Consider the following 23867-nt stretch of genomic DNA (forward strand, 5'->3'; position numbering starts at 1 on the left):
CTTGAATAATCTTTTTAATTTCTTCAACTGCTTTATCTGTATGTTCCTTGGCTTTTTCTGTATATTGCCTGATCTCGTTCCTGATGTCTTGAAGCATTCTGTATATTAATCTCTTGTATTCTACATCTGGCAATTCCAGGAATACATCTTAATCCAGGAGAGTCCTTGATTCTCTGTTTTGGGAGTTTTTTGAAGCAATCATGGTCTGCTGGTTTATGTGATTTGATGACTGCTGTCTCTGAACCATCTATAAGGTATTGTAATAATTTATTTTATGTTTGCTCACTGTGTCCTATCTTCTTGCTTTGTTTTGTTTCAGTATACCCAAATAGGCTACTAGAGTGCGCTAACTTGATTATTGGAGCCTTTGAAGCACTAATGTCCTGTTACCAGATGGCTAGAGCTGTTACCAGGTATATGTGGCTAGGAGTCCATTCACTATTCTTGTATAGATTCAGCTCAAGTGTCCTGATGGTCATGTAGTCTGTGGTGTAGGCTCTCACCTACTATCTTAGAAGAGTCATGGTGATGGCTGTATGCACTGGTTTCTGGTAGTGGCAGGGGGTCACACTCTGATGAGGGCAGGGTGCTGACAGCCTTCCCCCAAGTGTCAGTGAGGAAGGAATGTCTCTGTTCTCTAGAGTGCTCTAGTGGATGGGCTGTGCAGCTGTACCTTAGGCACCCAATGCTTATACCTATAAAGACTTGTAGGCACCACTATCCTCAGACCCCTTTCACGGGTGGCTAGGTGGCATGAATGGAGCTTCAACCCTCAGGTCCCTGCTGTGGGTAGGTGAGGGCTGTGCTTAATAGGCAGAGCAGTATCAGGCCTTCAGAACCTACCTCTTCACCGCACAGCTGAAACAGTTAAAGTCAGACCTCTAACAGATTTGCCCTTGCATTATAATAGCCACCTGGTTCCATGTAGGGGTGAAAGCCAAAGTATGTGGATTTCTTATGCCTGGACTGGAGCCGCTTCTGCTCTGAGCTTCCAGTTTAGGGAAGTCGGGAAAGTATTTTTTCCCCATTTGTTAATTTGCTCCTTCTCCCAGGCCAGGAGAATGGGTCAGAGAGAGCACGGCACGTTCTATCTCAGGCCCAGGGAATTCAACTGTTAATGAAGCTGGCTGGGGCAGAGGGGGGACAGATCAGATAGATAGGAGAGAGTACTTTCAGAAGAAGGAGCTATTAGATCCATGTGGTAAATTAGACAAAATCACTTATCTTGTCTCGAGAGTGCTGTTTTATCTCAGATTCCAGAGGCGTGTGTAGCCTGTGTGCACTGGTTGGGTCCCCGCCAAGATTTCCCCAGGAGGTTAGGGCTGCATCCCGCACTTGCCTTCTTTTGCTGAAGCAGCTTTTTCCTAAACCCCACAGCCAGACCCCCAGCCATCACACCAGGGGACAGGGTGCCAGCACTTCGTTTGCCTTTTTTCACTGAAGCAGCCACTTCCTAAACACTGTGGCCAGCCCCGTTGTAGACATGCCACAGCATCAGGGGTGTGCCACTTTGCTTGCCTTCTTTCACTGAATCTGCTGTGTCTCCGGAAACTACCATCAGCCCTGCTACACTCACGCCTAAGAACAGTGCCAAGGAATCGGGCTAAAGTGCTACATGGGCTTGGCAACTCATCGCTGCTTCTGCACTGTCTCTCGGTCCCCTGTCACTCAGATTGATTCCTTAGTTCTGTGTTTGATGCTCAGGGTTCATAGATTGTCATATATGTAATCGATTCACTTGTTTTTTCAGGTCTTTGTTGCAAGCGGGTTTAGCGGAGGCCATCTTGGCCCTGCCTCCAGCCAACATCGTTCTTTGTGGAGAGAGGCTGAAAACATTCCCCTTAGAACAGGAACAAGAATGCCCTTTATCACCATTCCTATTTAACACTGTGCTGGAAGTCCTAGCTAGAGCAATAAGGCAAGAAAAAGAAAGGGCATCCAAATTGGTAAGGAAGAAATAAAACTCCCTATTTGTGGAAGATACTATACATAGAAAACTCAAAAGACTTCATGAGAAAATTACTGGAATTAGTAGAAAGATTCAGCAGAGTAACGGGTTACAAGATAAACATACAAAAATCAGATAGATTCCTATACACCAATAAAGAGAATGATAAAAAGGAAATCAGGAAAACAGTACCATTTATAATAGCCCTAAAAAAATAAAACGCTTAGTAATAAATCTAACCATGGATGTAGAAGACCTGTACAAAGAAAACTACAAAACACTACTGCTAGAAACCAAAAGAGATCTACATAAATAGAAAAACATACCATGCTCATGGATAGGTAGACTCAACATTGTGAAAATGTCCATTCTACCCAAAGTAGTCTACAGATACAATGCAATCCCTATCCATATACCAACAGCATTGTTTAAAGAGATGGAAAAACTAATCCTTAACTTCATATGGAAAAAAAGGGGCCCTGGAGAAGTAAAGCACTATTGAAGAAGAAGAATAAAGTATAAGAACGCGCACTACCTGACCTCAGTACCTACTATATAGCTACTGTATTCAAAACAACCTGGTGATGGTAAAATGGGACAGAATTGAGAATCCAGATGTAAATCCATCCTTCTATGGTCACCTGATCATCCACAAGGGCCCAAAGCCCATCAAAAGGGGAAAAGACAGTCTTTTTAACAAATGGTATTGGCAAAACTGGATAGCCATCTGCAAAAAAATGAAACAAGACTCATACCTCACTCCGTACATAAAAACTCATTCAAAATGGATCAAAGAGCTAAGTATAAAACAAAAAAATATAAAGATCATAGAAAAAAAAAGTAGGATTAATGCTAGAGGCTATAATACACAGCACTAACAGGATACAAACCATAACTAACGATGCACAAACTCCAGAAAATAAGCTAGATAACTGAGATCTCCTATAAATTAAACACATGTTTATCAAAAGACTTCACCAAAAGAATAAAAAAGAAAACCTACAGACTGGGAAAAAGATTTTGACTATGAGAAATCCTGCGAAGGTCAAATCTCTAAAATCTACAAGAAAATCCAACACCTCTACAACAAAAAGACAAATAACCCAATTAAAAAATGGGCAAAGGAAATGAATAGACATTTCACCAAAGAAGACATTCAGGCGGCTAACAGACACATGAGAAAATGCTCAAGATCACTAGCCATTAGAGAACTGCAAATCAAAATCACAATGAGATACCGCCTCACCCTGGCATTATTGGCATGAATCAAAAAAACAGAAAATAAGAAATGTTGGCGAGGGTACAGGGAGACCGGAACTGTTATGCACTGCTGCTGGGAATGCAAAATGGTACAACCATTTTGGAAAATGATATAGCACTTCCTTAGAAAGCTAGAAATAGAAATACCATATGATCTAGCAATCCCACTCCTAGGAATATATCCTAGAGAAATAAGAGTCGTCATACGAATAGACATATGTACACCCGTGTTCATTGCAGCATTGTTCACAATAACAAAAAGGTGGAAACAACCTAAGTGCCCGTCAACAGGTGAATGGATAAACTATGGTACATGCACACAATGCAGTACTACTCAACGATAAAACAATTATGACTCTGTGAAACATCTCAGAACGTGGGTGAATCTGGAGGGCATTATGCTGAGTGAAATAAGCCAATCACAAAAGGACAAATATTGTATGAGACCACTACTATAAAAATTCATGATAAGGTTTACATGCAAAAAGAAACAATCTTTGATGGTTACGAGGGAGGGGAGGAATGGGGATGGAAAAACACTAGATAGATGATAAGTGGTAACTTTGGTGAAAGGTAAGACAGTACACAATACTGGGGAAGCCAGCACAACTTGTACAAGGTCATGGAAGCTCCATAGACACATCCAAACTCCCTGAGGGACAGAATTACTGTGCTGAGGCCTGTGGGAATCATGGTGTCAGGGAACATCTAGCTCAACTGGCATATTATAATGAAAATGTTCTACATTCTCCTTTGATGAGTAGCGTCTGCAGTCTTAAAAGGTTGTAAGCAGCCATCTAAGATACTCCACTGGTCTCACCCCATTGGGAGCAAGGGATAATGAAGAAAAATAAAATACAAAAGGGAAAGATTAGTCCAAGGGACTAGTGGACCACAAATACCACTGCCTCCACCAGACTGAGTCTAGCACAACTAGATGATGCCCAGCTACCACCATGGACTGCTCTGACAGGGATCACAATAGAGGGTCCCAGAGAGAGCTGGAGAAATATGTAGAATAAAATTCTTTTGGGGTCTATCCTATATGGGGTTCGTTGAGCTTCTGGGATGGTCAACTTTTCATCACTCATGATATTAGGGAATTTTTCCGTCAGCAATTTTTCAATGGTCCTCTCTGTGTTTTTCATTTTATCTCCCTGTTCTGGAACTCTGATCAGTCGTAAATTTTTGCTTTTGATTGTATCCCACATTATTCTCAGGGTTTCCTCATTTTTCTTCATTCTTTTTTCTGGTTTTTCCTCAGAATTTTAGCCAAGTGTTTGTCTTCAATTTTACTGATTCTGTCTTCCATCATTTCAAACCTACTTCTCAGCCCTTCTATGACACTGTTCAGTTCTGAAATTTTGTTGTTTACCTTTTGGATTTCTAATTGTTGTTTTTTTATGACTTCTAGTTATCAATTTATTTTCGCATTTTGTTCCTGTGTTATTTTCCTGAATTTTTCAATTTTTTGTCTGTATTTTCCATGAATTTGTCTGCCTTTTCCATAAATTTGTCTATTTTTTTGCTCATTTTTGTCTGCTTTTTGCTTCAACTCTTGGATAGCTCTGAGTATTAGAGATCTGAATTCCTTGTCAGGTAGTCTAGTGCCTTTTCTACTGGAAAGTCATCTGGTGTTTTATTTTGGACATCTACTAGAACCATCCTTTTTTATATATATATATACATATATATATATATGTTTTGATATTGTCTGCTGTCTTTGGGACACGTATTAGTTATTTTCTTTGTTTCTTGATTGTAGATTTGTTTGTTTCTTTCTGCTTTTTGTTTTATTTGATTATGCTTGAGCAGGCAGGCTGTGTGTTCTTTGTTGTTTGCTCATCTGTAGTCACAATACTTTTCACCTCATTGTCCAGTGGTTGGGGCCAGTCACTCAGCTATGGTGCAGCTGGGCAGGTTCAGCTGAAGCAGAGGGGCTGGGATGGGTTGTTGTGGCACATACTAGGGCCGACAGGGCCGGCCAGGAATCAGTGCCAGGCAGGTTCTGGTAGGCTGTGCCTATGCTGCTCGGAGGTGTAGTGTTCAGCGCACAGTGCAGGTAGGCAGGAAAGAGGGGGGAGGTTGTGATGTATGGAGCTAGTATTGGTATGGGAAAGAGGAGAGAGAAACAGGAGCCAAAAACAAAGGAAAAACAACCAACCAAAAAAAAAAAAAGAGTGCAAAGGGAGCTTGCCATTGGAGTGGAGAGATGAGAACCCGAGAAATGGAGAGAAGCAAAAAGCAAAAAAAAAAAGATAAAAAATTGGAAAAGAAGAAAAGCCCACAGGGGTCCCACCAGTACAGCCAGGAAGAGTGGGGAAATCTCCCAGGTTGTGGAGTATAACTTAGCTGGAGGGGGTATAGATGTCACACAGCACTGGGTATTCAGGAGACAGAAAAAAAAGGTAAGTACAGACAGATGAGAACTGAGAAATGAAGACAGACAGAAATGGAAAAAGAGAGAAGGAAAAAGGAAAAAAAAGAAATTCCCCCAGGGATCCCAAGTACATGGCTGCACAGATTGGGAGAATGGCTCCTAGGCCCTGCAGTGCAGCCTGACTAGGTGGGCCTCCCAAGTGTGAAAAGAGAAAGAAAACAAACAGAACAAAGCAAAACAAAACAAGCAAGAAGAAAAAAAGCCCCAGGGATCCCACCAGCATGGTGCCGCAGGCTGGGACAGTAGATCCCCAGTCAGTGTGGCTTCACAGCCTTTCAAGAAGACACAAAGATGGCACAGGATCCAGGTGTTCCCAAGAAAGGAGGGGGAAGCATGGAAAAAAACAAAAGAGATGGAAAGAAGCAACACAAGCTCAGGGATCTGGCCAGTGTGCACAGGGTGAATCCAAGCGGCCTGGGGTGGAAATAGTTGCCTCCTGGCCAAGGGACTGCGGCTGGTGGGAAGCAGAGGAGGCCAAAGGGTGAGGGGAAGAAGGGTGGGGGTTAGGAAAGCGTGTATCACTCCTCACAGGGTGCTCTGTCACCTGCTAGGAACTCCGTGAAGTTGCTGTCTCATACTCCCCGTCCTCCGATCTGCGATGTGGGTAGGGCGAATCCCAAGGGGCATGGAGGTTGCACTTTCTGGCCAGCGACGCCTCTGCAGCCAGCCAGGAAGCTTGGAGGTAGAGCAGCGGGGAGAGGATGGGAGTGGGAAAGCATGTATCGCTGGTTACAGGTGTTCTGTCTCTTGCTGGGAACTCCGTGAGGCTGCATTCTTGTGCTAGTCTCCTACAGGAGTCCAAGATGGTGAATCCGTGCTGCGTTAGCCGGTAAGGAAACTTGGCACGTATCTCTCCTCCATCTCAGTCCTCTGTCAGTTTGTTATTCCACTCGGTGTTTGGCTGACTTCTTTATCTCTTCATCTGACACTTCGGGTTCCAGGAATAATGTTTGTCTCTGTTTTAGTTTTTCGGGTCTTTGCTGTGGAGGGATGGCCTGGTGCTTCTATCTATGATGCCTTGTTGGCTGGAAGTCTCTCTAAAATAAAATTCTAACTCAAAAAAAGACCAGATTTACTGTTCTGACAGAGACTGGAGAAACACAAGAGTATGGCCCGGGACACCCTCTTAGCACAGTAATGAAGCCACTCCTAAGGTTCACCATTCAGCCAAAGTTTAGACAGGCCCATAAAACAAAACGAGACTAAAGGGGCACACCAGCCCAGGGGCAATGATGAGAACACAGAATGGTACAGGTAAGCTAGTAATGGGGAACCCAAGGTTGAGAAAGGAGAGTGTTGACATGTCATGGGGTTGTTAACCAATGTCATAAAACAATATTTGTACTGTTTAATGAGAAACTAGTTTTTGTTCTGTAAGCCTTCATCTAAAGTACAATAATAAAAAAAAGAAAAAATAATTAAAGAAAATAGATTAAGATAAAATTCAGGATATAGAATTAAAAAATTAAAGCATCTGTTTGAGAGTTGTGATAATACCCACGTGAACCAAATAGGTGTTATACTAAAACTTTTGATGTGTAAATTGGATAATGCACTTTATTACTACTGCAAGTACTAGAATTTCTGTACATAAGTAATCCCTTAAATTCAATTGTTAAAACAATTGATCTTGATAACATCAAAATGAAATTGTTCTTTCTGTCTGTACATGAATTGCTGTGATTGTGATTATATCCACACACAGTATGGGGCTCCATGTTCAAAACCAGCAAGTCCATGTTCCTGTAGGATGGAATGCAGGTGAAGGATTGGCTATGTGAAGGATTTTCCACTTTGAAAAACTCATCACCCAAAAGGCTGATGGATTGGAAAATTTAAAAAATAAAACAAACTCGCTTTTTAACACAGTTTGAGAAGCACTAGTCTAGAACACTGCCTAATACATAACACCAAAAGCAAACCAAATCCATTACCATCGAGTTGATTCTGACTCATAGCGACCCTACAGAACAGAGTAGAACTGCGCCTTAGGGTTTCCAAGGAGTGGCTGCTGGACTCAAACTGCCGACCTTTTGGTTAGCAGCAGAGCTCTTAACCACTACACCACCAGGGTTTCCTGATACATAAAATAGGGGTTTGATATTATTTGTTGAATGAATGAATGAATAAAAATATGCTGTTGATTGGTAAGAATAAATATTTCATCATAGTAGTATAAGCCTAGGACTCTCTGGGAGGCACAGATAATTAAGCACTAGACTACTAGTTGAAAAGTTGGTGGTTCAAACTTACCCAGAGGCATGTGGGGAGACAGGCTTGGCAATCTGATTCCGAAAGGTTCCAGCCTTGAAAAACCTATGAAACAGTTCTACTCTGCACACATGGGGTCACCATGAGTTGGAATCAACTCAATGGCAACTAACAATAACAGAACAGCCTAGAAAATCCTGTGGGGCAGTTCTACTCTGACACATGGACTAGTTGAAATCACCTTGGGGGCACCTAACAACAACAGCATTTATGTATTATATATAACAGTTTGTTTACTTGTTCAGGATTCATCCATTATATATATTGACGTGAGTGAGCACTGGGTTAGGCATGTTTCACTTATTAACCATGCTGTCAGCATATCAGTCAGTCAGCCTCTCTGGAATTTAAAGTGTCCTCATCCAGATTCAAATGAAACAGTAAACATGAAAGTGCCTTTTGTAAAACTAGGTTTTACACATGTGAGACTTTATTGTTATAGAGATGACACTGGGCATGCTGGTGCTCCTTTGGAGATATGAAGGCGATGGTCACTGGATAACCGGGCCCAGATGACTGCTTGCCTTTTTGGACTGGCAAAATTAAATGTACTTAATGGAACTTTAATTTTTTTTTTACTTTGTCCATCTTCAGAGAGGGAGCCCTGGTGGTACAGTGGTTAAATGCTCGGGGTAGCAAGAAATTTAATATGAATTTAGTCACTTTATTCCTCACAATCATTAATATCGAGGTAAATAAGCCTTTTGCAAATTACTTTAAAAGACAATACTGTATGTCATTATGCTGTAATGATCAAGAATAAACACCTATAACATGCATAAATACATGATTATGCAGATGGGTAACTCCCCCGGGAGCCCTATATGCTGGTTCAAATGGTGGAGTATCTCAGACAAGGTAGACAGAGTTCAGATGTGCCCTGGAAATCTGCTAGATGACTGACTGGTGATGAGGAAGAAGCCAGTGGCAAAGATGTGTGTGAAGTCTGATTGAAATTGTTTCTTAAAATTAAGTATGAAGAAAACAATGCTTTTAAAATAGTATTTTAAATACTAAAAGTTAATATTTAAATATTTCACTTTTTTTTTTTATTATCCCTTTGTCTAGTTAAGTTTGCCGAAAAGCTTTTTTTTGATGAGCTTCCATTGGGAAAATGGGAGCTTGTCTTATACCTAGAATTTGTGCATATATATATGTGTATATCACTGGGTATATCTATCTATATATTAGAATAAAGGATAGCCCTGCATATGAGGGAATATCATGATATTATTTAGTATTGATGAGTCAAATTAACTTTGTAGTGAAAATGACATTATTGTGTACAGAATTCACTTTATTAAAGTGTTTCAACAAAACAAATGCTATTTGGGTGAGTTTGGCAGGGGTTGGTCCTGTAGATATAGAGTACAAATAACTTTGTTTTTAAATAGTACATCAAATTAGAACCTTCTCCATTATTCCATGTCCTGATATCAGTCACAATTGGGCCATGCTTCTTTCTGCCTGGTGTATGGACTGCCTGGCTTAGATGATGACTATTGTCTGGCTCATAGAAAATACTAGTATTCATTGAGTACCAATGCAGCTGTCAGGTGAATGTCTTCCCATTTACCTTTTATCTTTCTTTTTCTCTTAAGAAACCATGAGAATATTTCTCATTCTAATGAATTATGGGTAGTCCCAAATTATGAATTTTCTTGAAAGGTTGTTTATACAGAAGAAATCATTCCATTTCCACATTCCTCAGTGAAGATGTCATGTTACTGAGAAAGCACTTCACTTTGAATTCGGACATGCTCCAAGGTGGGGATACATGAAACGGTGATTGTAAAACAGAGAACTCTGAAACACAAGGTTCCTAACTTAGTTATCTCTGTGTCATAGCTGATAAAATGCACCCATATACCCTTATCTTCAAAGTTTCCCTCACAGGGAAATTCCCACCAGAATCAGAGCAAATTGTACCAATCAATCTAAAGAGCTTTTCTTGTGAAGAAGTGAAATCTCATGAATCATAACATAAATAAAAATATGAATATTATTATCAGTCTTTATTAAAATAAACATGAAGGAATGCATAAAAAATAAGTAATAGGCTATAAACTGAACCATGAATATCTGTCAAAGTGGGGATTTAGATGCATTGTTGTTCCATGCCAATGAACTTTTGGTGCTCCCCAATTCCACCTAGTCCAAAGAATATAATGACACTCAAAAGAAGTCATGTGAATAAATATCTAGGATCTAAAAGAAGTTGAACTACAGTGTACACAGACGCTGGTAGTGTGTTTTCCAGGGAATATTGTTAACTATCATCAGTTGCTACAGGTGTCATATTCCTGAAGCACCTAGTATAATGCTGTGTATACAATGGATAGTTAATAAGTACAAATTAAACCAGTGAGTATGTCCATGTAGCTATGGAAAACTGGAGAAGGGATAGTGGAAATATGGCTGGGTAATTGGAACTTTTTTTTTTTACCATAACCCTAAGTTATTTTTCATCATACAAGTATTCCTGTAGTACTACATACCAGGGAGAATAAGAAATTTATAGAATTGCAAGTGTTTATGAGAAAATAGACCAATATATTAAATTGAATAAAATGTATGCTGCTGGAAAAATTATCCTGGAGTATTTGTCAATGGCGTGGGTGTCAATCCTCATGCTCACGTAGCTGCTTCTTCGACTTTTCCTCTGGGGGGAGCTCCTCTCTGAGGCCAGGGTCAGCTGCACCATCATCCTGTCTGGCTTCTCGCCATTCTCGGGCATGTAGCTTCCCAGGTCATTCACCTCCCCGTCACTGTAGCTGCCTTTCAGCATCACCGCACGTGGCTGGGGTAACCCACAGGCACAGGGGAGCTGTGAGCAAGAAAACACACGTTGGGATGGGCACTGAGCTTCACTTTGCAGAAGCACTTTGGAAGAAACTGCATAGAGGGTGATGTCTTTTTCTATTTTCTTTTTATTCCCAGTTAGGGGCAGAGGTGGGAAACTAATGATGGTGTGACTATAAATATCTTAAAATAAGCAGGTATGCATTTTTGTTTAACTAAAGCCTACATAAGCTTGCCTGCGTGGCACGAACCATTAAGCGCTTGGCTACTAATTAATAAATTGGTGGTTTGAATCCTCCGAGACCACCTCGAAAGAAAGACCTGGTGATCTACTTCTGAAAGACCACAGTCATTGAAAAGCCTATGGAGCACAGTTCTACTCTGAAACACATGGGGTCATCTTGTATCAATATCGACTTGACAGCAACTGGTTTTTAAGGTCTATATTCTGGCTTTTAGGAAATATCACAATGTCGCACCAGAGACCAACAAGAACGTTCGTGTTTAAATAATCACTCTCTTCTCCATGAGATCATAAACTATTACCAGTCCTGGTAAAAATGTTTACGGATAAAATTATTGCTGGGGTGTGTGTGTGTGTGAGATGGAGGTGGGAATTGGAAAGTTGCAGCATTGTAGGGACAGATTATTACTATATAGTTAGAGTTTTCTGGAAGAGATGACCATTGCCCTGCAGACCAGAAGAAGAAAGGAAAGCCAGATGGGAGTGAAGATAATCTGGGAAACAAGGGGAGATATACGGCGTCACATATGCCAGGAAATTTCCTAGAATGGAGGATGTGCTTTCCTGGAGGATTCTTTTATTACACCTTATGTTCATAAATGGAGCCCTGGTGGCATAGTGGTTAAGAGCTTGGCAGCTAACCAAAAGGTTGGCAGTTCGACTCCAACAGCTGCTCCTTGGAAGTTCTTTGGGACAGTTCTACTCTGTCCTATAGGGTCGCTATGAGTCAGAATTGACTTGACTGCAAAGGGTTTGTATTTTTTTATGTTCATAAATAATTTGCTCCACCACGTTGAATTGCCATTTATTTTTATCCTGGGATTCCCTCACTAAACTATGAACACCACCAAAATTAAAGAAACCATATCTTAGTTAACTTGGCCTACCAGCTCCTAATATATAAAAAAATGGTAGGTGCTAAATAAATGTTCCAGTGAATGAAAGCTACAGCCTAAATTGCACAACATTTTAACATACATTATTTTGTTTGCTCTTCACAACAACCCTGTGAAGTAACTGGGGGGGAGGTGAGCTGTTATTATTCTCATTTTACAGAGAAGGTCTGACCTGCCCAAGCTCGCAGTGCAAGACCAGGCTCTCTCTCTGACCAGAACCTTTGAGCTCATGGCAAAGTCACCTTCTCCTGCAATTTCCGCTCCTTCCGCTCCTGCACTGTGGTCAGGTAGTTGACGGCCGCATACTCCAGCACCGAGAGGAACACGAACACGAAGCTGACCCAGAGGTAGATGTCCACAGCCTTGATGTAGGAGACACGGGGCATGGAGGCGTTCACGCCCGTGATGATGGTGGACATGGTCAGCACCGTGGTGATACCTGCAACGCAAATATATATAGTGAGAAGTAAGCATTTGCTTGTCTTTCGCCAAACACACTGGATGGCTTCATGTCTCTGCTTCTTTGTCCCCACTGCTCCCTCTCCCTAGGATGTCTCCATCCCTGCTCCTCTGTCTAGAAAACTCCTACCCATTTTTCAAGATTTAGCTGCTGTGAAGCTTTTCCTGTTGCCAGACACTTCTCCTGCTGCTTAGCCCTGTATATATAGTGATAGCATCTGTGCCACTTTATCCTTCTGCAGAGAACCCTGGGGCTTTTTGGCTTAAGAAATCTATTTCAGTTCAGTTGTTTAAAAAATGTGCAGACATGAGCAGGTATATATGTTTCTTGTAACTACTGCTCCATCGAGGAAATAAAGTGTACAAGGCTGATTTTAATATTTTTGTCCTTGCCACAGTTGTTGCATTCTGTAGTCCTGGGCCTGTGTTATTGGTAGGCAGTGCATCTTCTGGAAGCCACTCCCATGCTGGACCTGGCTGTCCACTCTGCAACGTCGACTTGAGGACTCTGAGGACGATTTTACCAAGGATGATGATGTTAACCTCATTTATAGGAGCCTGATCTTTAAAACCAGAATGTGCATTGATTTAACACAGGAACTGTTCAAGCTATGGAACAACTATTAAAGGACACGGCATCTGTCAGTGGAAATTTCCCTGGGATTTCAAATTAAGCTTGGAACATTTGCTTGGCAAACATCAAACCACAAGGGGTTTGGGTCATCTTAAAGGCCAACTCCAATCCAGTTTCATTAGAATCTGGTGGATCTGCCTCTCCCTTGAACCCCCTGACCGTCTGAGCAATAATGGTGCATGTGATGGGAGCAATATTTAAAGTGGAGAGGAGAGTTGATGGCAAATAGCCACCAATTGAGTACTCACAGAGCACTGGTTCTCAGACTTGAGTCTATACAAGAATACCTGGGAGAGCTTGTTAAAAATGTAGATTCCTGGGCCTCATGCAGAGATTCTGATCCTCACATACCTAGGTGAGGCCCAAAAACTCTCCATTTTTTAATTTCCCTGGGAGATTCTGTTGCAAAGATCTCTTGGGTCTTCTTTGAGGAATCCTGTCATACAATGTGATTTCCTTATGCAGGTGGGTAGAGAAAGCGCCCACAGGACAGGACCACATACACCAGAACCCTAATCTAACAAGACTGACGGAGGGCTGTTTAGATGGGTATCTGTGGGGACTTGGAAACAATTTTGCTACATAGATTCTTTATTATGGTATTTTACCTGTGAATAGGGGTATCTAGGTGACAAAAACGGTTTGCAATCAACTACTAACCTAAAGTTTGTTGTTTCGAACCCACCCAGTGGCACCACAGAAGAAAGACTTAGTGATCTGCTTCTGCGAAAATTACAGCCATGAAAACCCTATGGAGTATTTCCACTCTGTAACACATGGGGTCACCACGAGTCAGAATCTACTTGATGGCAATAGGTTTGGCTTTTTGGTTTTACCTGTGGAGGATGAAATTTTTCCAAATTATGAAAGTAGAGTATAGGACCAATTTGAAAATAATGGTTTTCTCTGGAAGGAATTACTTGTGTTTTTGGACACCTGGAATGTGTACTTGAAATGTTCCTTACCCAAAGGGACTCTGGCAGGCACAGCTCTGCGGTCGATCCAGAAGGACACCCAGGACAGCATGACCATCAAAGTAGCAGGGAAATAAGTTTGGAGCAAGAAGAAGAAGATGTGGCGACGCAGAGTGAAGTTAATGTACAGACGGTTGTACCAGCCTGGGAGACACAAGAGAAGACAGCACATACCATAGCTAAGCAGCTCCTTTGTAAAGCAAATTTTATCCCGGGAATCGTAAATGTCTCAGACACTTCTTCTATAACATACCATACCTCCATAAGGTGGGAGTGAGAAACACCGTGGAACCGAGTGATTTACCATAACCCACACCACTTGGGCAAATTCTTCTCAAGAAATCTTGGTTCTTGTCTACATACAAAGGAAATCCTTTGAGGTAATTTAAACTGTTGCTACTCAAAGCATGATCTGGGGTTCAGCAGCATGACCGTCACCTGGAAGCTTATCTGAACTGCAGTCTCAGGCACCCTGGGGCCGTCTGAATTAGGATCTCCTTTTTAAACATATTCCCCACAAGATTAGTATGCATGTTAAAGTTAGAGAAACTCTGATTTAAGCAACCCTTTTGGATTTTGGGAGAAAATATACTTTAAGTTAAAATATCAAGCTAAACACCATACTGCATTTAGGAAGAGAGGTTCCCTGGCGTGTGGCTTGCACTACCTTTTATCTTATAAAAGGAAAGGGAAGCAAGCAGGGATGGGGTGACCTCATACCACCAAGAAAGAAGCACCTGCGGGGAGAAGCTCCTAGTCCAGGGAAGATTAATGAGAAGGACCTTTCTCCAGAGCCAACAGAGAGAGAAAGCCTTCCCCGGGAGCTGACACCCTGAATTTGGGCTTCTAGCCTACTAGACTGTGCTTTAGCTCTGCCCTTATGTTCTTTACAAGGAAAAAGTATGCATAGAGTTGTTGAGAGGAATGGGAGAACTATGGCGGGAAAAGGAAAAGGCAGGATAAGCTTGAGGTGACTAGGGCAGGAAATAAAGCGAGGATTTGGAGTCAACTTGAAAATTTGGCATCCTAGTTTAATTATAATGTATGGGACATGTCTCTTGGCTCCAGAATGCGGTTGTAGAGGGAATGTCAGAATGCTAAGGATCAAAAGAACAGGGCTCCCCTGATGAGCCAAGCTGCTTGGGTGATGTAACTTAACTACATTGCCATCGAGTTGATTCCAACTCACAGCAACCCTGGAGGACAGAGTAGAACTGCCCCATAGGGTTTCCAAAGCTGTAATCTTTATGGAAGCAGACCAAGACTCCTGGGTGATGTGTATAGGAAACAAGATATGATGGATGGCAATGATATGTTCTGAGTAGAATGGTGCTCCCTGTTACAGAATAGAAAGACCACAGTGTGCTTAAAATGTTGAACTGCCCTGTGCAGTCAATCGTGTAATGTTTTAGCAATAGAAATTGTAAAAGATTTAAGCAAAGTCATTCTGAAAGGTGACTGGCCAAAAAAGAGACAAGGGACAGAGTTAATCTCAGCTGTTTAAGTAGCATACGCAGGCTGTCAAGAGGAAGACCATGAGCATGTCCTCAGGCAATGGGAGGTAGCAAGGAAGTCCAAACCCTTGGTTCACATGGCAACAACGCTGCCTGCAGGAAAACCATAAGCCGTTCTTGCACTGAGGCTTGGAAGAGAGCCATGAGGACGGGCTGTTCAAGCATATAGCAAGAGGGGATTGGTTGAGAATGAAGCAACACAGAAGAGCTGGGTGGAGGCAGGGAGAATGGGAATGGAAAACGGATCTGAGATTGGAGTCTGTCTTAGTTATCTCGTGCTGCTACAACAAAAATACAAGTGAGTGGCTTTAACAAACAGAAATTTATTTTCTCACAGTTTAGGAGGCTAAAAATCCAAATTCAGAGCTCCGGCTCTAGAGGAAGCCTTTCTCTCTCTGTCGGCTCTGAGGGAAGGTCCTTGCCCCTTCAGCTTCTATTCCTTGGCTCCTTGGTGACCTTCATGTGGTGTGTGATGTGGCATCTATCTTCCACCATCTCTGTGCTTCTCTACGCCTAATCTGCTCTTTTTATATCTCCGAAGAGATTGACTCAAGACACATGCTACACCAATATTGCCTCATTAACATAAAAAAGAAAACATTCCCAAATGGGATTATAACCACAGGTATAGGGATTAGATTTACAACACATATTTTAGGGGGACACAGTTTAAACCATGACAGAGTTGTTTCTTGGCTGCAGAGGAGGGGGCTCTGGTTGTCATGTCAGCAATGAAACGCTGGCTGCTAAGTTGCGATGTAATTGTCTCAAATAAACCTACTCATATGGGTAATGTTTGGTCCTTACTAAGATATTTTAGGCTATCACTCCTGATGCTTTGGTGGCATCAAAAAATCACCTCCTGATGGTTGCACAACATGATGAATGTAATCAGTGTCACTGAGTAGTACACGTAAAACATGTTGAATTTACAAATATTTTGTTATATATATTTTTAGCACAATTAAAAAAAAAAATCACCTCCACCCAATGTTAGCCACCCTCTAGACTGCATTTAGGATTCCTGTCTTTGGTTTCATATCCAGATAGAAAAAGGGCTCTGATCACTCGAGGACCAATTCACACCTTTTCTAAGGCCCCCAGCTGCTCAGCCCCACCTCATGCTCACCTGTGCTGCTGTAAAAGGCCAGTTTAGTGGTGGTGTGGAATTCTTGAATGAGGAACTGCGAGAGCGAGATCCGCTCATCTGTCTTTAAGGAATCGTTGCCTTTTTTCCAGTACAGCATGAGGTCGTCTTCCGTGTAGGCATCTGAAAAGAGGAGAGACACCATCAGGCACGAGCTGATGAGAAGACAGGCCAGTCAGTGTGGCTGCGTGGAGGGTCCTGATCGCCCATACAGACCACTGGGATTATAGTGAGACTGAATAAACAAACCACAGCCTAAGCAAAGTAAAACAAAATCCAAGAAGACAAATAAAATTTTCTCTGGTCTTCCAAAAGCCATTAGAGCCTAAATGCTCATAATCACTGCAAAAAGGATCACCCCACAATTCAGCTTGCCACTTATTGGGTTAAACCAGGTGAAATTTGGTCAGAAATGGTTGCATACCAGCAATTTCATATTATTTGTCCTTGCAAAACCAAACCCACTGCCATTGAGTTGATTCCAACTCGCAGCAACCCTATAGGACAGAGTAGAAAGAAGTGCCCCATAGGCCCTCTAAGGAGCGGCTGGTGGTTTCAGACTGCCAACCTTTTGGTGAGCAGCTAAGTTCTCAACCACTGGGCCACCAGGGTTCTTACAAACTGGGGGTGATTCAGCCCTTTCCTTTCTTCATTCCAAGTGTAACGAACCATCGTTTGAATACTATCCAGTCATAAGTGCTGCATTCTAACAAGAAAAGACCCATAAGGACATGGAAGCAGGGCAAGTACCTTCTCTGCCTCTAGTTGTTCCTAATAATAAAAAAAAAAAACCTAGGGTAAAAGTGAGGTGATTCCCTCACAAGGATCACCCTTTCTGGTGCTACCATTTCCCCCCAGCCCTGCCCACTTTAAGTGACTGTTCATGTGCACGCTTTTTTTTCCAGCAGAACAAACCTACCTACAGCTTGGGCAGAACTGAGATAATACCTAACAGAGTTACTAGTCTGTTCTTCTCTTGGGTAAACAGTTCTTTCCAGGGCTCTCTAATACTGTTCTCTATTTTCTTACAGTCTTCTAGCCCTCTTGGTGGCTCAAACAGTTGAGCACTTGGTTACTAACTAAAGATTGGCAATTCAAATTCACCCAGCAATGCTGTGGAACAAAGGCCTGGTGATCTAAGATCATAGCCACTGAAAACTCAATGGAGCAGTTCTACTCTAAAAAACACATGGGGTCACCCTGAGTTGGAATCAATAGCAACGAGCTTGATTTTTTTGTTGTTGTTGTTTCTAGTCCATGACCTATGTGATAGTCAGTTTTATGTGCCAACTTGGCTAGGCTATAAACCTGTTGCTGTTGAGTTGATTCTACCCAGCTATTCAATAAAACACTAATCTAGGTGCTGCTGTGACAGTATTTTGTAGATGTGATCAACACCTACAATCAGTTGGGTTTATGTAAAGGAGATTATCCTGGGTAATCTGGGTGGGCCTGATCCAATCAGAACTGAGGTTTCCTTGAGGAAGAAGACATTCTGCCTGTGGACTGCAGCGTCAGCTTCTGCCTGGGAGTTTCCAACCACCGTTCCTGACGACCTGCCCTGTGGATTTTGGACTTGTCTAGCCAAGCCTTCACAATCTCATAAGATAATTCCTTGCGATAATCTCTTAACATATATGTATCCTACTGGGTCTGTTTCTCTGGTAGAACCCTGACTGATGCAACCTAGAAAAAGCTACATTACAGATGAAGGCAGAAGCTGCCTGGGTGTAGCGAGGAAAGCAAGGTTTTTGGAGTCAGTGAACTTAGTATATCACAGTCTGACTCTGCCACCTCTTAGCTCTGTATACTCAGGCAAGTTGTGTTCTCTCCACATGGTGATTGCCCTTCCTTTATATAATGAGGATAACACTAACCTTCTCTCAGGGGTTTTGTGAAGATTAAATGAAAAGCAGATGTAAAGCCATGTGTAGTAAGTGTAGTACACAGTCATGCCCTTGATTCTGGGCTATTTCACACGGTTTTCCCACATTCAGTGCTAAGTGTGTGATTAAAGCACTTAACTGCTAACCGAAAGGTTGGCAGTTCGAACTCACCAGCCACTCCATGAGAGACAGATGTAGCCATCTGCTTCCGTAAGGATTACAGCCTTGGAAACCCTATGGGGCAGTTCTACTCTGTCCTACAGGGTCGCTATGAGTCAGAATCGATTCAACGGCAATAGGCTTTGTTTAAGTGTGGGGTCAACACCCCTGCTTGCCTCAGCCCTAGCTTATTAGAGGAGGGGAAGGACACCTGATGATCCACCACCACAAGCCCAGGCTGGTTTACAAAGGTGCCCTGGACCACTAAGATTCTCTAGGGAAGCGCTTGAGGATGTTGACTGGCTCATGAAGAGTATGAGCTGGAGTAACGGAGAAGTCTAGACTCTGCCATTAGAGGAAGTATTTGGGCAGAGAAAACGGAATGGAGGAGTGTGTAGAGACTGAGAGATGTGAGTGGCCTAGTCCTTGACATCGCCTCAGCCTTGTCTTCCCGGGGCCTGGTTTTTAACTCTTACGAGATTTCCATGTGTATGTGTTTTCTGAGCTACCTTGATTGCACCTGAGAGGCCCAACCACCATATGCACTTGCTGTGGCAGTTCTCTAGGGCAACTGTTGCCAAGCTTGTTTTTGCCAAGATATCCTTTCCTCAAGGGAAATCTTCCTCAGAAGACCAATAAAACAGATTAAAAATCAAGCTCTCTAGATGTGTGAATGTTGGAATGGGTGCTTGGAAGGAGACCCGCACTTGCTGAGCCCTCTTCCTCCACCTCCCTAAGCAGTTACCCTGGGGGAACTCTGAGAAACCTCAAGGTCCCACAGAACAAAGTGTGAATACCTCTGCCATAGGGCATGAAAAGGGCCAATTATGGGAATAAAAGGTTTTAGCCTGAAATTTGTTCATGATTTTTAAAATTACCCTGTTGTAATGGGATACTAAGCAAAGATAAAGAACAAAGATGAATCTGTGAAACATCTCATAACATGGATGAATCTGGAAGGCATTATGCTGAGTGAAATTAGTCAGTCGCAAAAGGACAAATATTCTATGAGACCACTATAATAAGAACTCAAGAAATGATTTAAACATAGAAGAAAACATTCTTTGATGGTTACAAGGGTTGGGGGGACGGAGAGGGATATTCACTAACTAGATAGTAGATAAGAATTACCTTAGGTGAATGGAAGGACAACACAAGATACAGGGAAAGTTAGCACAACTGGACTAAACCAAAAGCTAAGAAGTTTTCTGAATACAACCAAACACTTCGAGGGACTGAATAGCAGGGTTCGGGGGGAGCTGGGGACCATGGTTTCAGGGGACTTCTAGGTCAACTGGCATAACAGTTTATTAAGAAGATGTTCTGCATCCCACTTTGGTGAGGGGCATCTGGAGTCTTAAAAGCTAGTGAGCAGCCATCTAAGATACATCAATTGGTCTCAACCCACCTGGAGCAAAGGAAAATGAAGAACGCCAAAGACATAAGAAAAATGTGAGCCCAAGAGACAGAACGGGCCACATAAACCAGAGACTCCATCAGTTTGAGACCAGAGGAACTAGATGGTGCCCGGCTCCCAGCAATGACCACCCTGACAGGGAATGCAACAGAGAGTCCCTGATGAAGCAGGAGAAAAGTGGGGTGCAGAACTCAAATTCTAGTAAAAAGACCAGACTTAATGGTCCGACTGAGACTGGAGAGACTCCAGAAGACATGGCTCCCGGACTTTCTGTTAGCCCAAAACTGAGACGATTCCCAAAGCCATCTCTTCAGACAAAGATTAGACTGGACTATAAGACATAAAATGATACCTGTGAAGAGAGTGCTTCTTAGCTCAAATAGATACATGAGACTGAATGGTCAGCTCCTGTCCGGAGGTAAGATGTGAGGGCAAAAAGGGACAAGAGCTGGTTGAATGGACATGGGAAATCTGGAGTGGAAAGGAGGATTGTGCTGTCACATTATAGAGAGAGCAACTAGGGTCACATAACAATGTATGTATAAATTTTTGTATGAGAAGCTAACTTGAACTGTAAACTTTCACTTAAAGCATAATAAAAAGAAAAAAAAAAAAAAAACTACCCTGTTGTTGTTAGCTCCCGTCATCCCAGCCCCTGACTCACGGTGACCCCACGCACAACAGGACAAAATGCTGCCAGGTCCTGTGCCATCCCCACGATAGGCTGCAGATCAGACAACATTCCGTTGTGATCCATAGGGGCTTCATCGGCTGCTTTTTGGAAGTAGATTTAGCATTATAAATCTAAGAAATCACTTTAAAAGTATAGTCATGAATGAGGAATACGTGCTATTTCTGCTACTTAGAGTTAGAGGCATTTTACAGCCCCAGTGGCGCAGTGGTTAAGAGCTTGGCTACTAACCAAACATTCAGCAGTTCAAATCCACCAGCTGCTCCCTGGAAACCCTATGGGGCAGTTCTACTCTGTCTTATAGAGTCGCTATGAGTCAGAATCGACTTGATGGCAATGGGAATGGGAGAGTTACTGAGGAGCCCTGTGCTGATATCTGGATACAAGTCTACTCACAGCTTTCAATTTCCAGCGAGCACGTTTGGGTGTCCAGGGGGAACCGGCTGAAGTCCATGTTGCACATTGCAGTCACTGTAACCCTAGAAAAAACAGACCAAACTCACGCTTTCAGAACCTGCAAAACACAAGTGCTAAATGATAAACAGGAAAGGCCTCTGCTTCTTTCCAGTAAGATAACTGCCCCCTTCTTATAATTCATAAGCAATATGTCAGGATTTTGATAAATAGTTTATGAGTGATACACTGATTGGAGTACTCTTACGTATTCATGTTAACCCAGGATTGTGACTTGTGATGACCCCATGTGTTACAGAGTAGAACTGCTTCATAGGGTTTTCTTGCCTGTGATCTTAATGGAAGCAGATCACTAGGCCTATCTTCAGAGATGGGTTCAAGCCATCAAACTCATGTGATGCATAACAAAATCTTTGGTTTCTTAAAAGAAGCCATAGGAACATATATGTTCTCCTGTTTTAGATAAATTAATCTGTTCCTTTACTGATTTTATTGATATTCAATAACTTGTATATAATGTTTCAGAAATGACACTAATGAAGCACTTAATGGCAGTTGCCAAATTCAGAATCTTTTTTTTTTTTTTTACAACATTGATATTTTTACATTGATAATAGTATCTGTAAGTGGGCACAGGTGTTTTTAGTGGATGATTCATGGAGGCCATGATAATGGAAAAGTGCTGAAAGGTTTTATTGTACCAACATGTAAGAACTTGCTGGCATCTAAGATTTTGTTTCAGAGTTTTACACAGGAAAATAGGAAACTGCATCAAAAAACAAGCAAATAGGGATCATTAGTCATAGATGAAAGATCTCCCAACCAGTGGGGAGTCGCACGGCAGGACACGGTGAAAGGCCAGTGGCTGGTACTGAATGTTCCAGGTTTCCTTCAACCACAGAAAATTTGCTATGTACAAAGTTGTGGAAATTATCTGGATAATTCACTGCCTAAAAGAAAAAAAATTCACTTTTCATTTAAATGGGCATAAGTTATCCAAATACTTGAAACTGCATTATTCAAATATTCGCTTTGTTTTTTTCACTTCATTTGAGTGTGGAAATTGTTGTCTTCTGCAAGGATTGTTTATGCAGAGGTCTTGTACTGCTAGCAGCTGGGTCTTATCTCCCCTGGAAATCCTGATAAACAGGATTTTAAAACCCGTTTTTTTTTTTCCTCTAAAAATCAAACCAAACACACTGGTATGAATTCCAACTCATAGCTACTCTATAGGACAGAGTAGAGCTGCCCCATAGGGTTTCCAAGGCTGTAATCTTTATGGAAGCAGACAGCCACATCTTCCTCCCTCAGAGTAGCTGGTGGGTTCAAAGTGGAGACCTTTTGGTTAGCAGCCTAGTCCTTTAACAGCTGAGCCACCAGGGCTCCTTTTGTTTTCCTCAGTCCCTTTAAATTAACTTATGGGGGGAGGTGTGGATCTTCCTTGTCTTGGATGGAAACTTTTCAGGTTCTGTGGCTTTTCTGCTCACTTTCTTGTGATAGAAAGCCAGAACCTTCTTAAGTAATGAAACACATCTCAATTCAGAAATTTAAAAAATTTTGGTCCGAAGTATTAATCAACACTTCAAATTTCATTCAAATTAAGACTTTTGCTCCCCTCCCCAGTCGAGGCACAAAGTTGGCATTTGAGCAATAAGTTTCTGGTCATCTCTGATCACTTCCTGCAAGGATGGAAGTGGGAGGAGTGAGGGAGGGAGGGGCAGCACAGTTCTTTGGGTAGGTGACCTCATGCTCTCTGAGTCTACTATACGGTTGAAGCTGATGCTTTCTTTCCTAAGTTCTTTATCCCCACTGTTAAGACATCTGTAAGCTGCAGGTCTCCACTTCCCAGCAGCAACTCCCCCCCCCCCCGCCCCCGCCAGCTTTTGGTTCACTCACCATCCGCTCCACACAAACTTACATATTCCCAGTGATTCTGGAAGTGCAGACTGATTCCACCACAGCAAAACTTCTCCTGGTGGTTAATGGCTCTTATCTCGCCCTTTAACTGCTCAGTGACCCCAACTGTAAGCATACACATCCCAAGTTCTCCCACTGGCCCCAGTGAAGCTTTCTTACTAGGTCTGGGTTTAGGAGGTAGTCCTCCAGGGCTTGGGCTCATGGCATGGCCACAACTACCTCCCAAGAAAAATCTCACAAATCTTTTCTTCCTCCCACAATCATAAACTCTTTCATATTTTGAAGTTGACTAGGAGTTCAAGAGCATTGGAATTAGTTTTTGAACATTTCCTTAGTAAAATCCACCTAGTGTGATGGAGGAGTCCCTGGGTGGTGCAAAAGGTTAATATGCTCAGCTGTTAACCAAAAAGTTAGTGGTTCAAATCCACCCAGAGGCACCTTGGAAGAAAGGCCTGGCGATCTATCTCTGAAAAATCCGCCATTGGCCATAGAGCACAGTTCTACTCTGACACGTATGAGTCACCATGAGTCAGAGTCAATTCAACAGCAACTGGTTTAGTGTGATGGAGCATCTCACTGGGAATTTCACTTTTGTTGTATCTTGGTGCTTAGTAAACTTCGATTTCACCATCCTGTTACCTGTCTGTCCACCTACTGCACCAGGTATATACCTCCATTTACATTCTAATCATTCAGTTCCATGTCTGTCTCCTCCTCTAGCCTGCAATTATACTAAGGCGCTGACCTTGTATCATTTATCTTTATACCCACAGAGCTTAAGATAGGAGTTGTCA

General features: G+C 42.2%; 1 protein-coding gene across 1 annotated transcript in view; it reads right to left on the reverse strand.

Annotated features, from left to right (window-relative positions):
- Positions 1-10452: 10452 nt before the first annotated feature.
- Positions 10453-23867, reverse strand: part of LOC100670389 (gamma-aminobutyric acid type A receptor subunit rho1) — a 34397-nt gene continuing 20982 nt past the window's right edge. The window contains exons 6-10 of the mRNA XM_003404352.4: positions 21139-21221; positions 16572-16712; positions 13920-14072; positions 12104-12300; positions 10453-10746 (exon numbers count right to left, since the gene is read on the reverse strand). Coding sequence (XP_003404400.1) covers positions 10453-10746; positions 12104-12300; positions 13920-14072; positions 16572-16712; positions 21139-21221 — 868 coding nt within the window. The remainder of the gene's footprint in view (positions 10747-12103; positions 12301-13919; positions 14073-16571; positions 16713-21138; positions 21222-23867) is intronic.

The sequence above is a fragment of the Loxodonta africana genome, chromosome 1 (genome assembly GCF_030014295.1).
Source record: "Loxodonta africana isolate mLoxAfr1 chromosome 1, mLoxAfr1.hap2, whole genome shotgun sequence".
NCBI classification, from domain to species: Eukaryota; Metazoa; Chordata; class Mammalia; order Proboscidea; family Elephantidae; genus Loxodonta; species Loxodonta africana.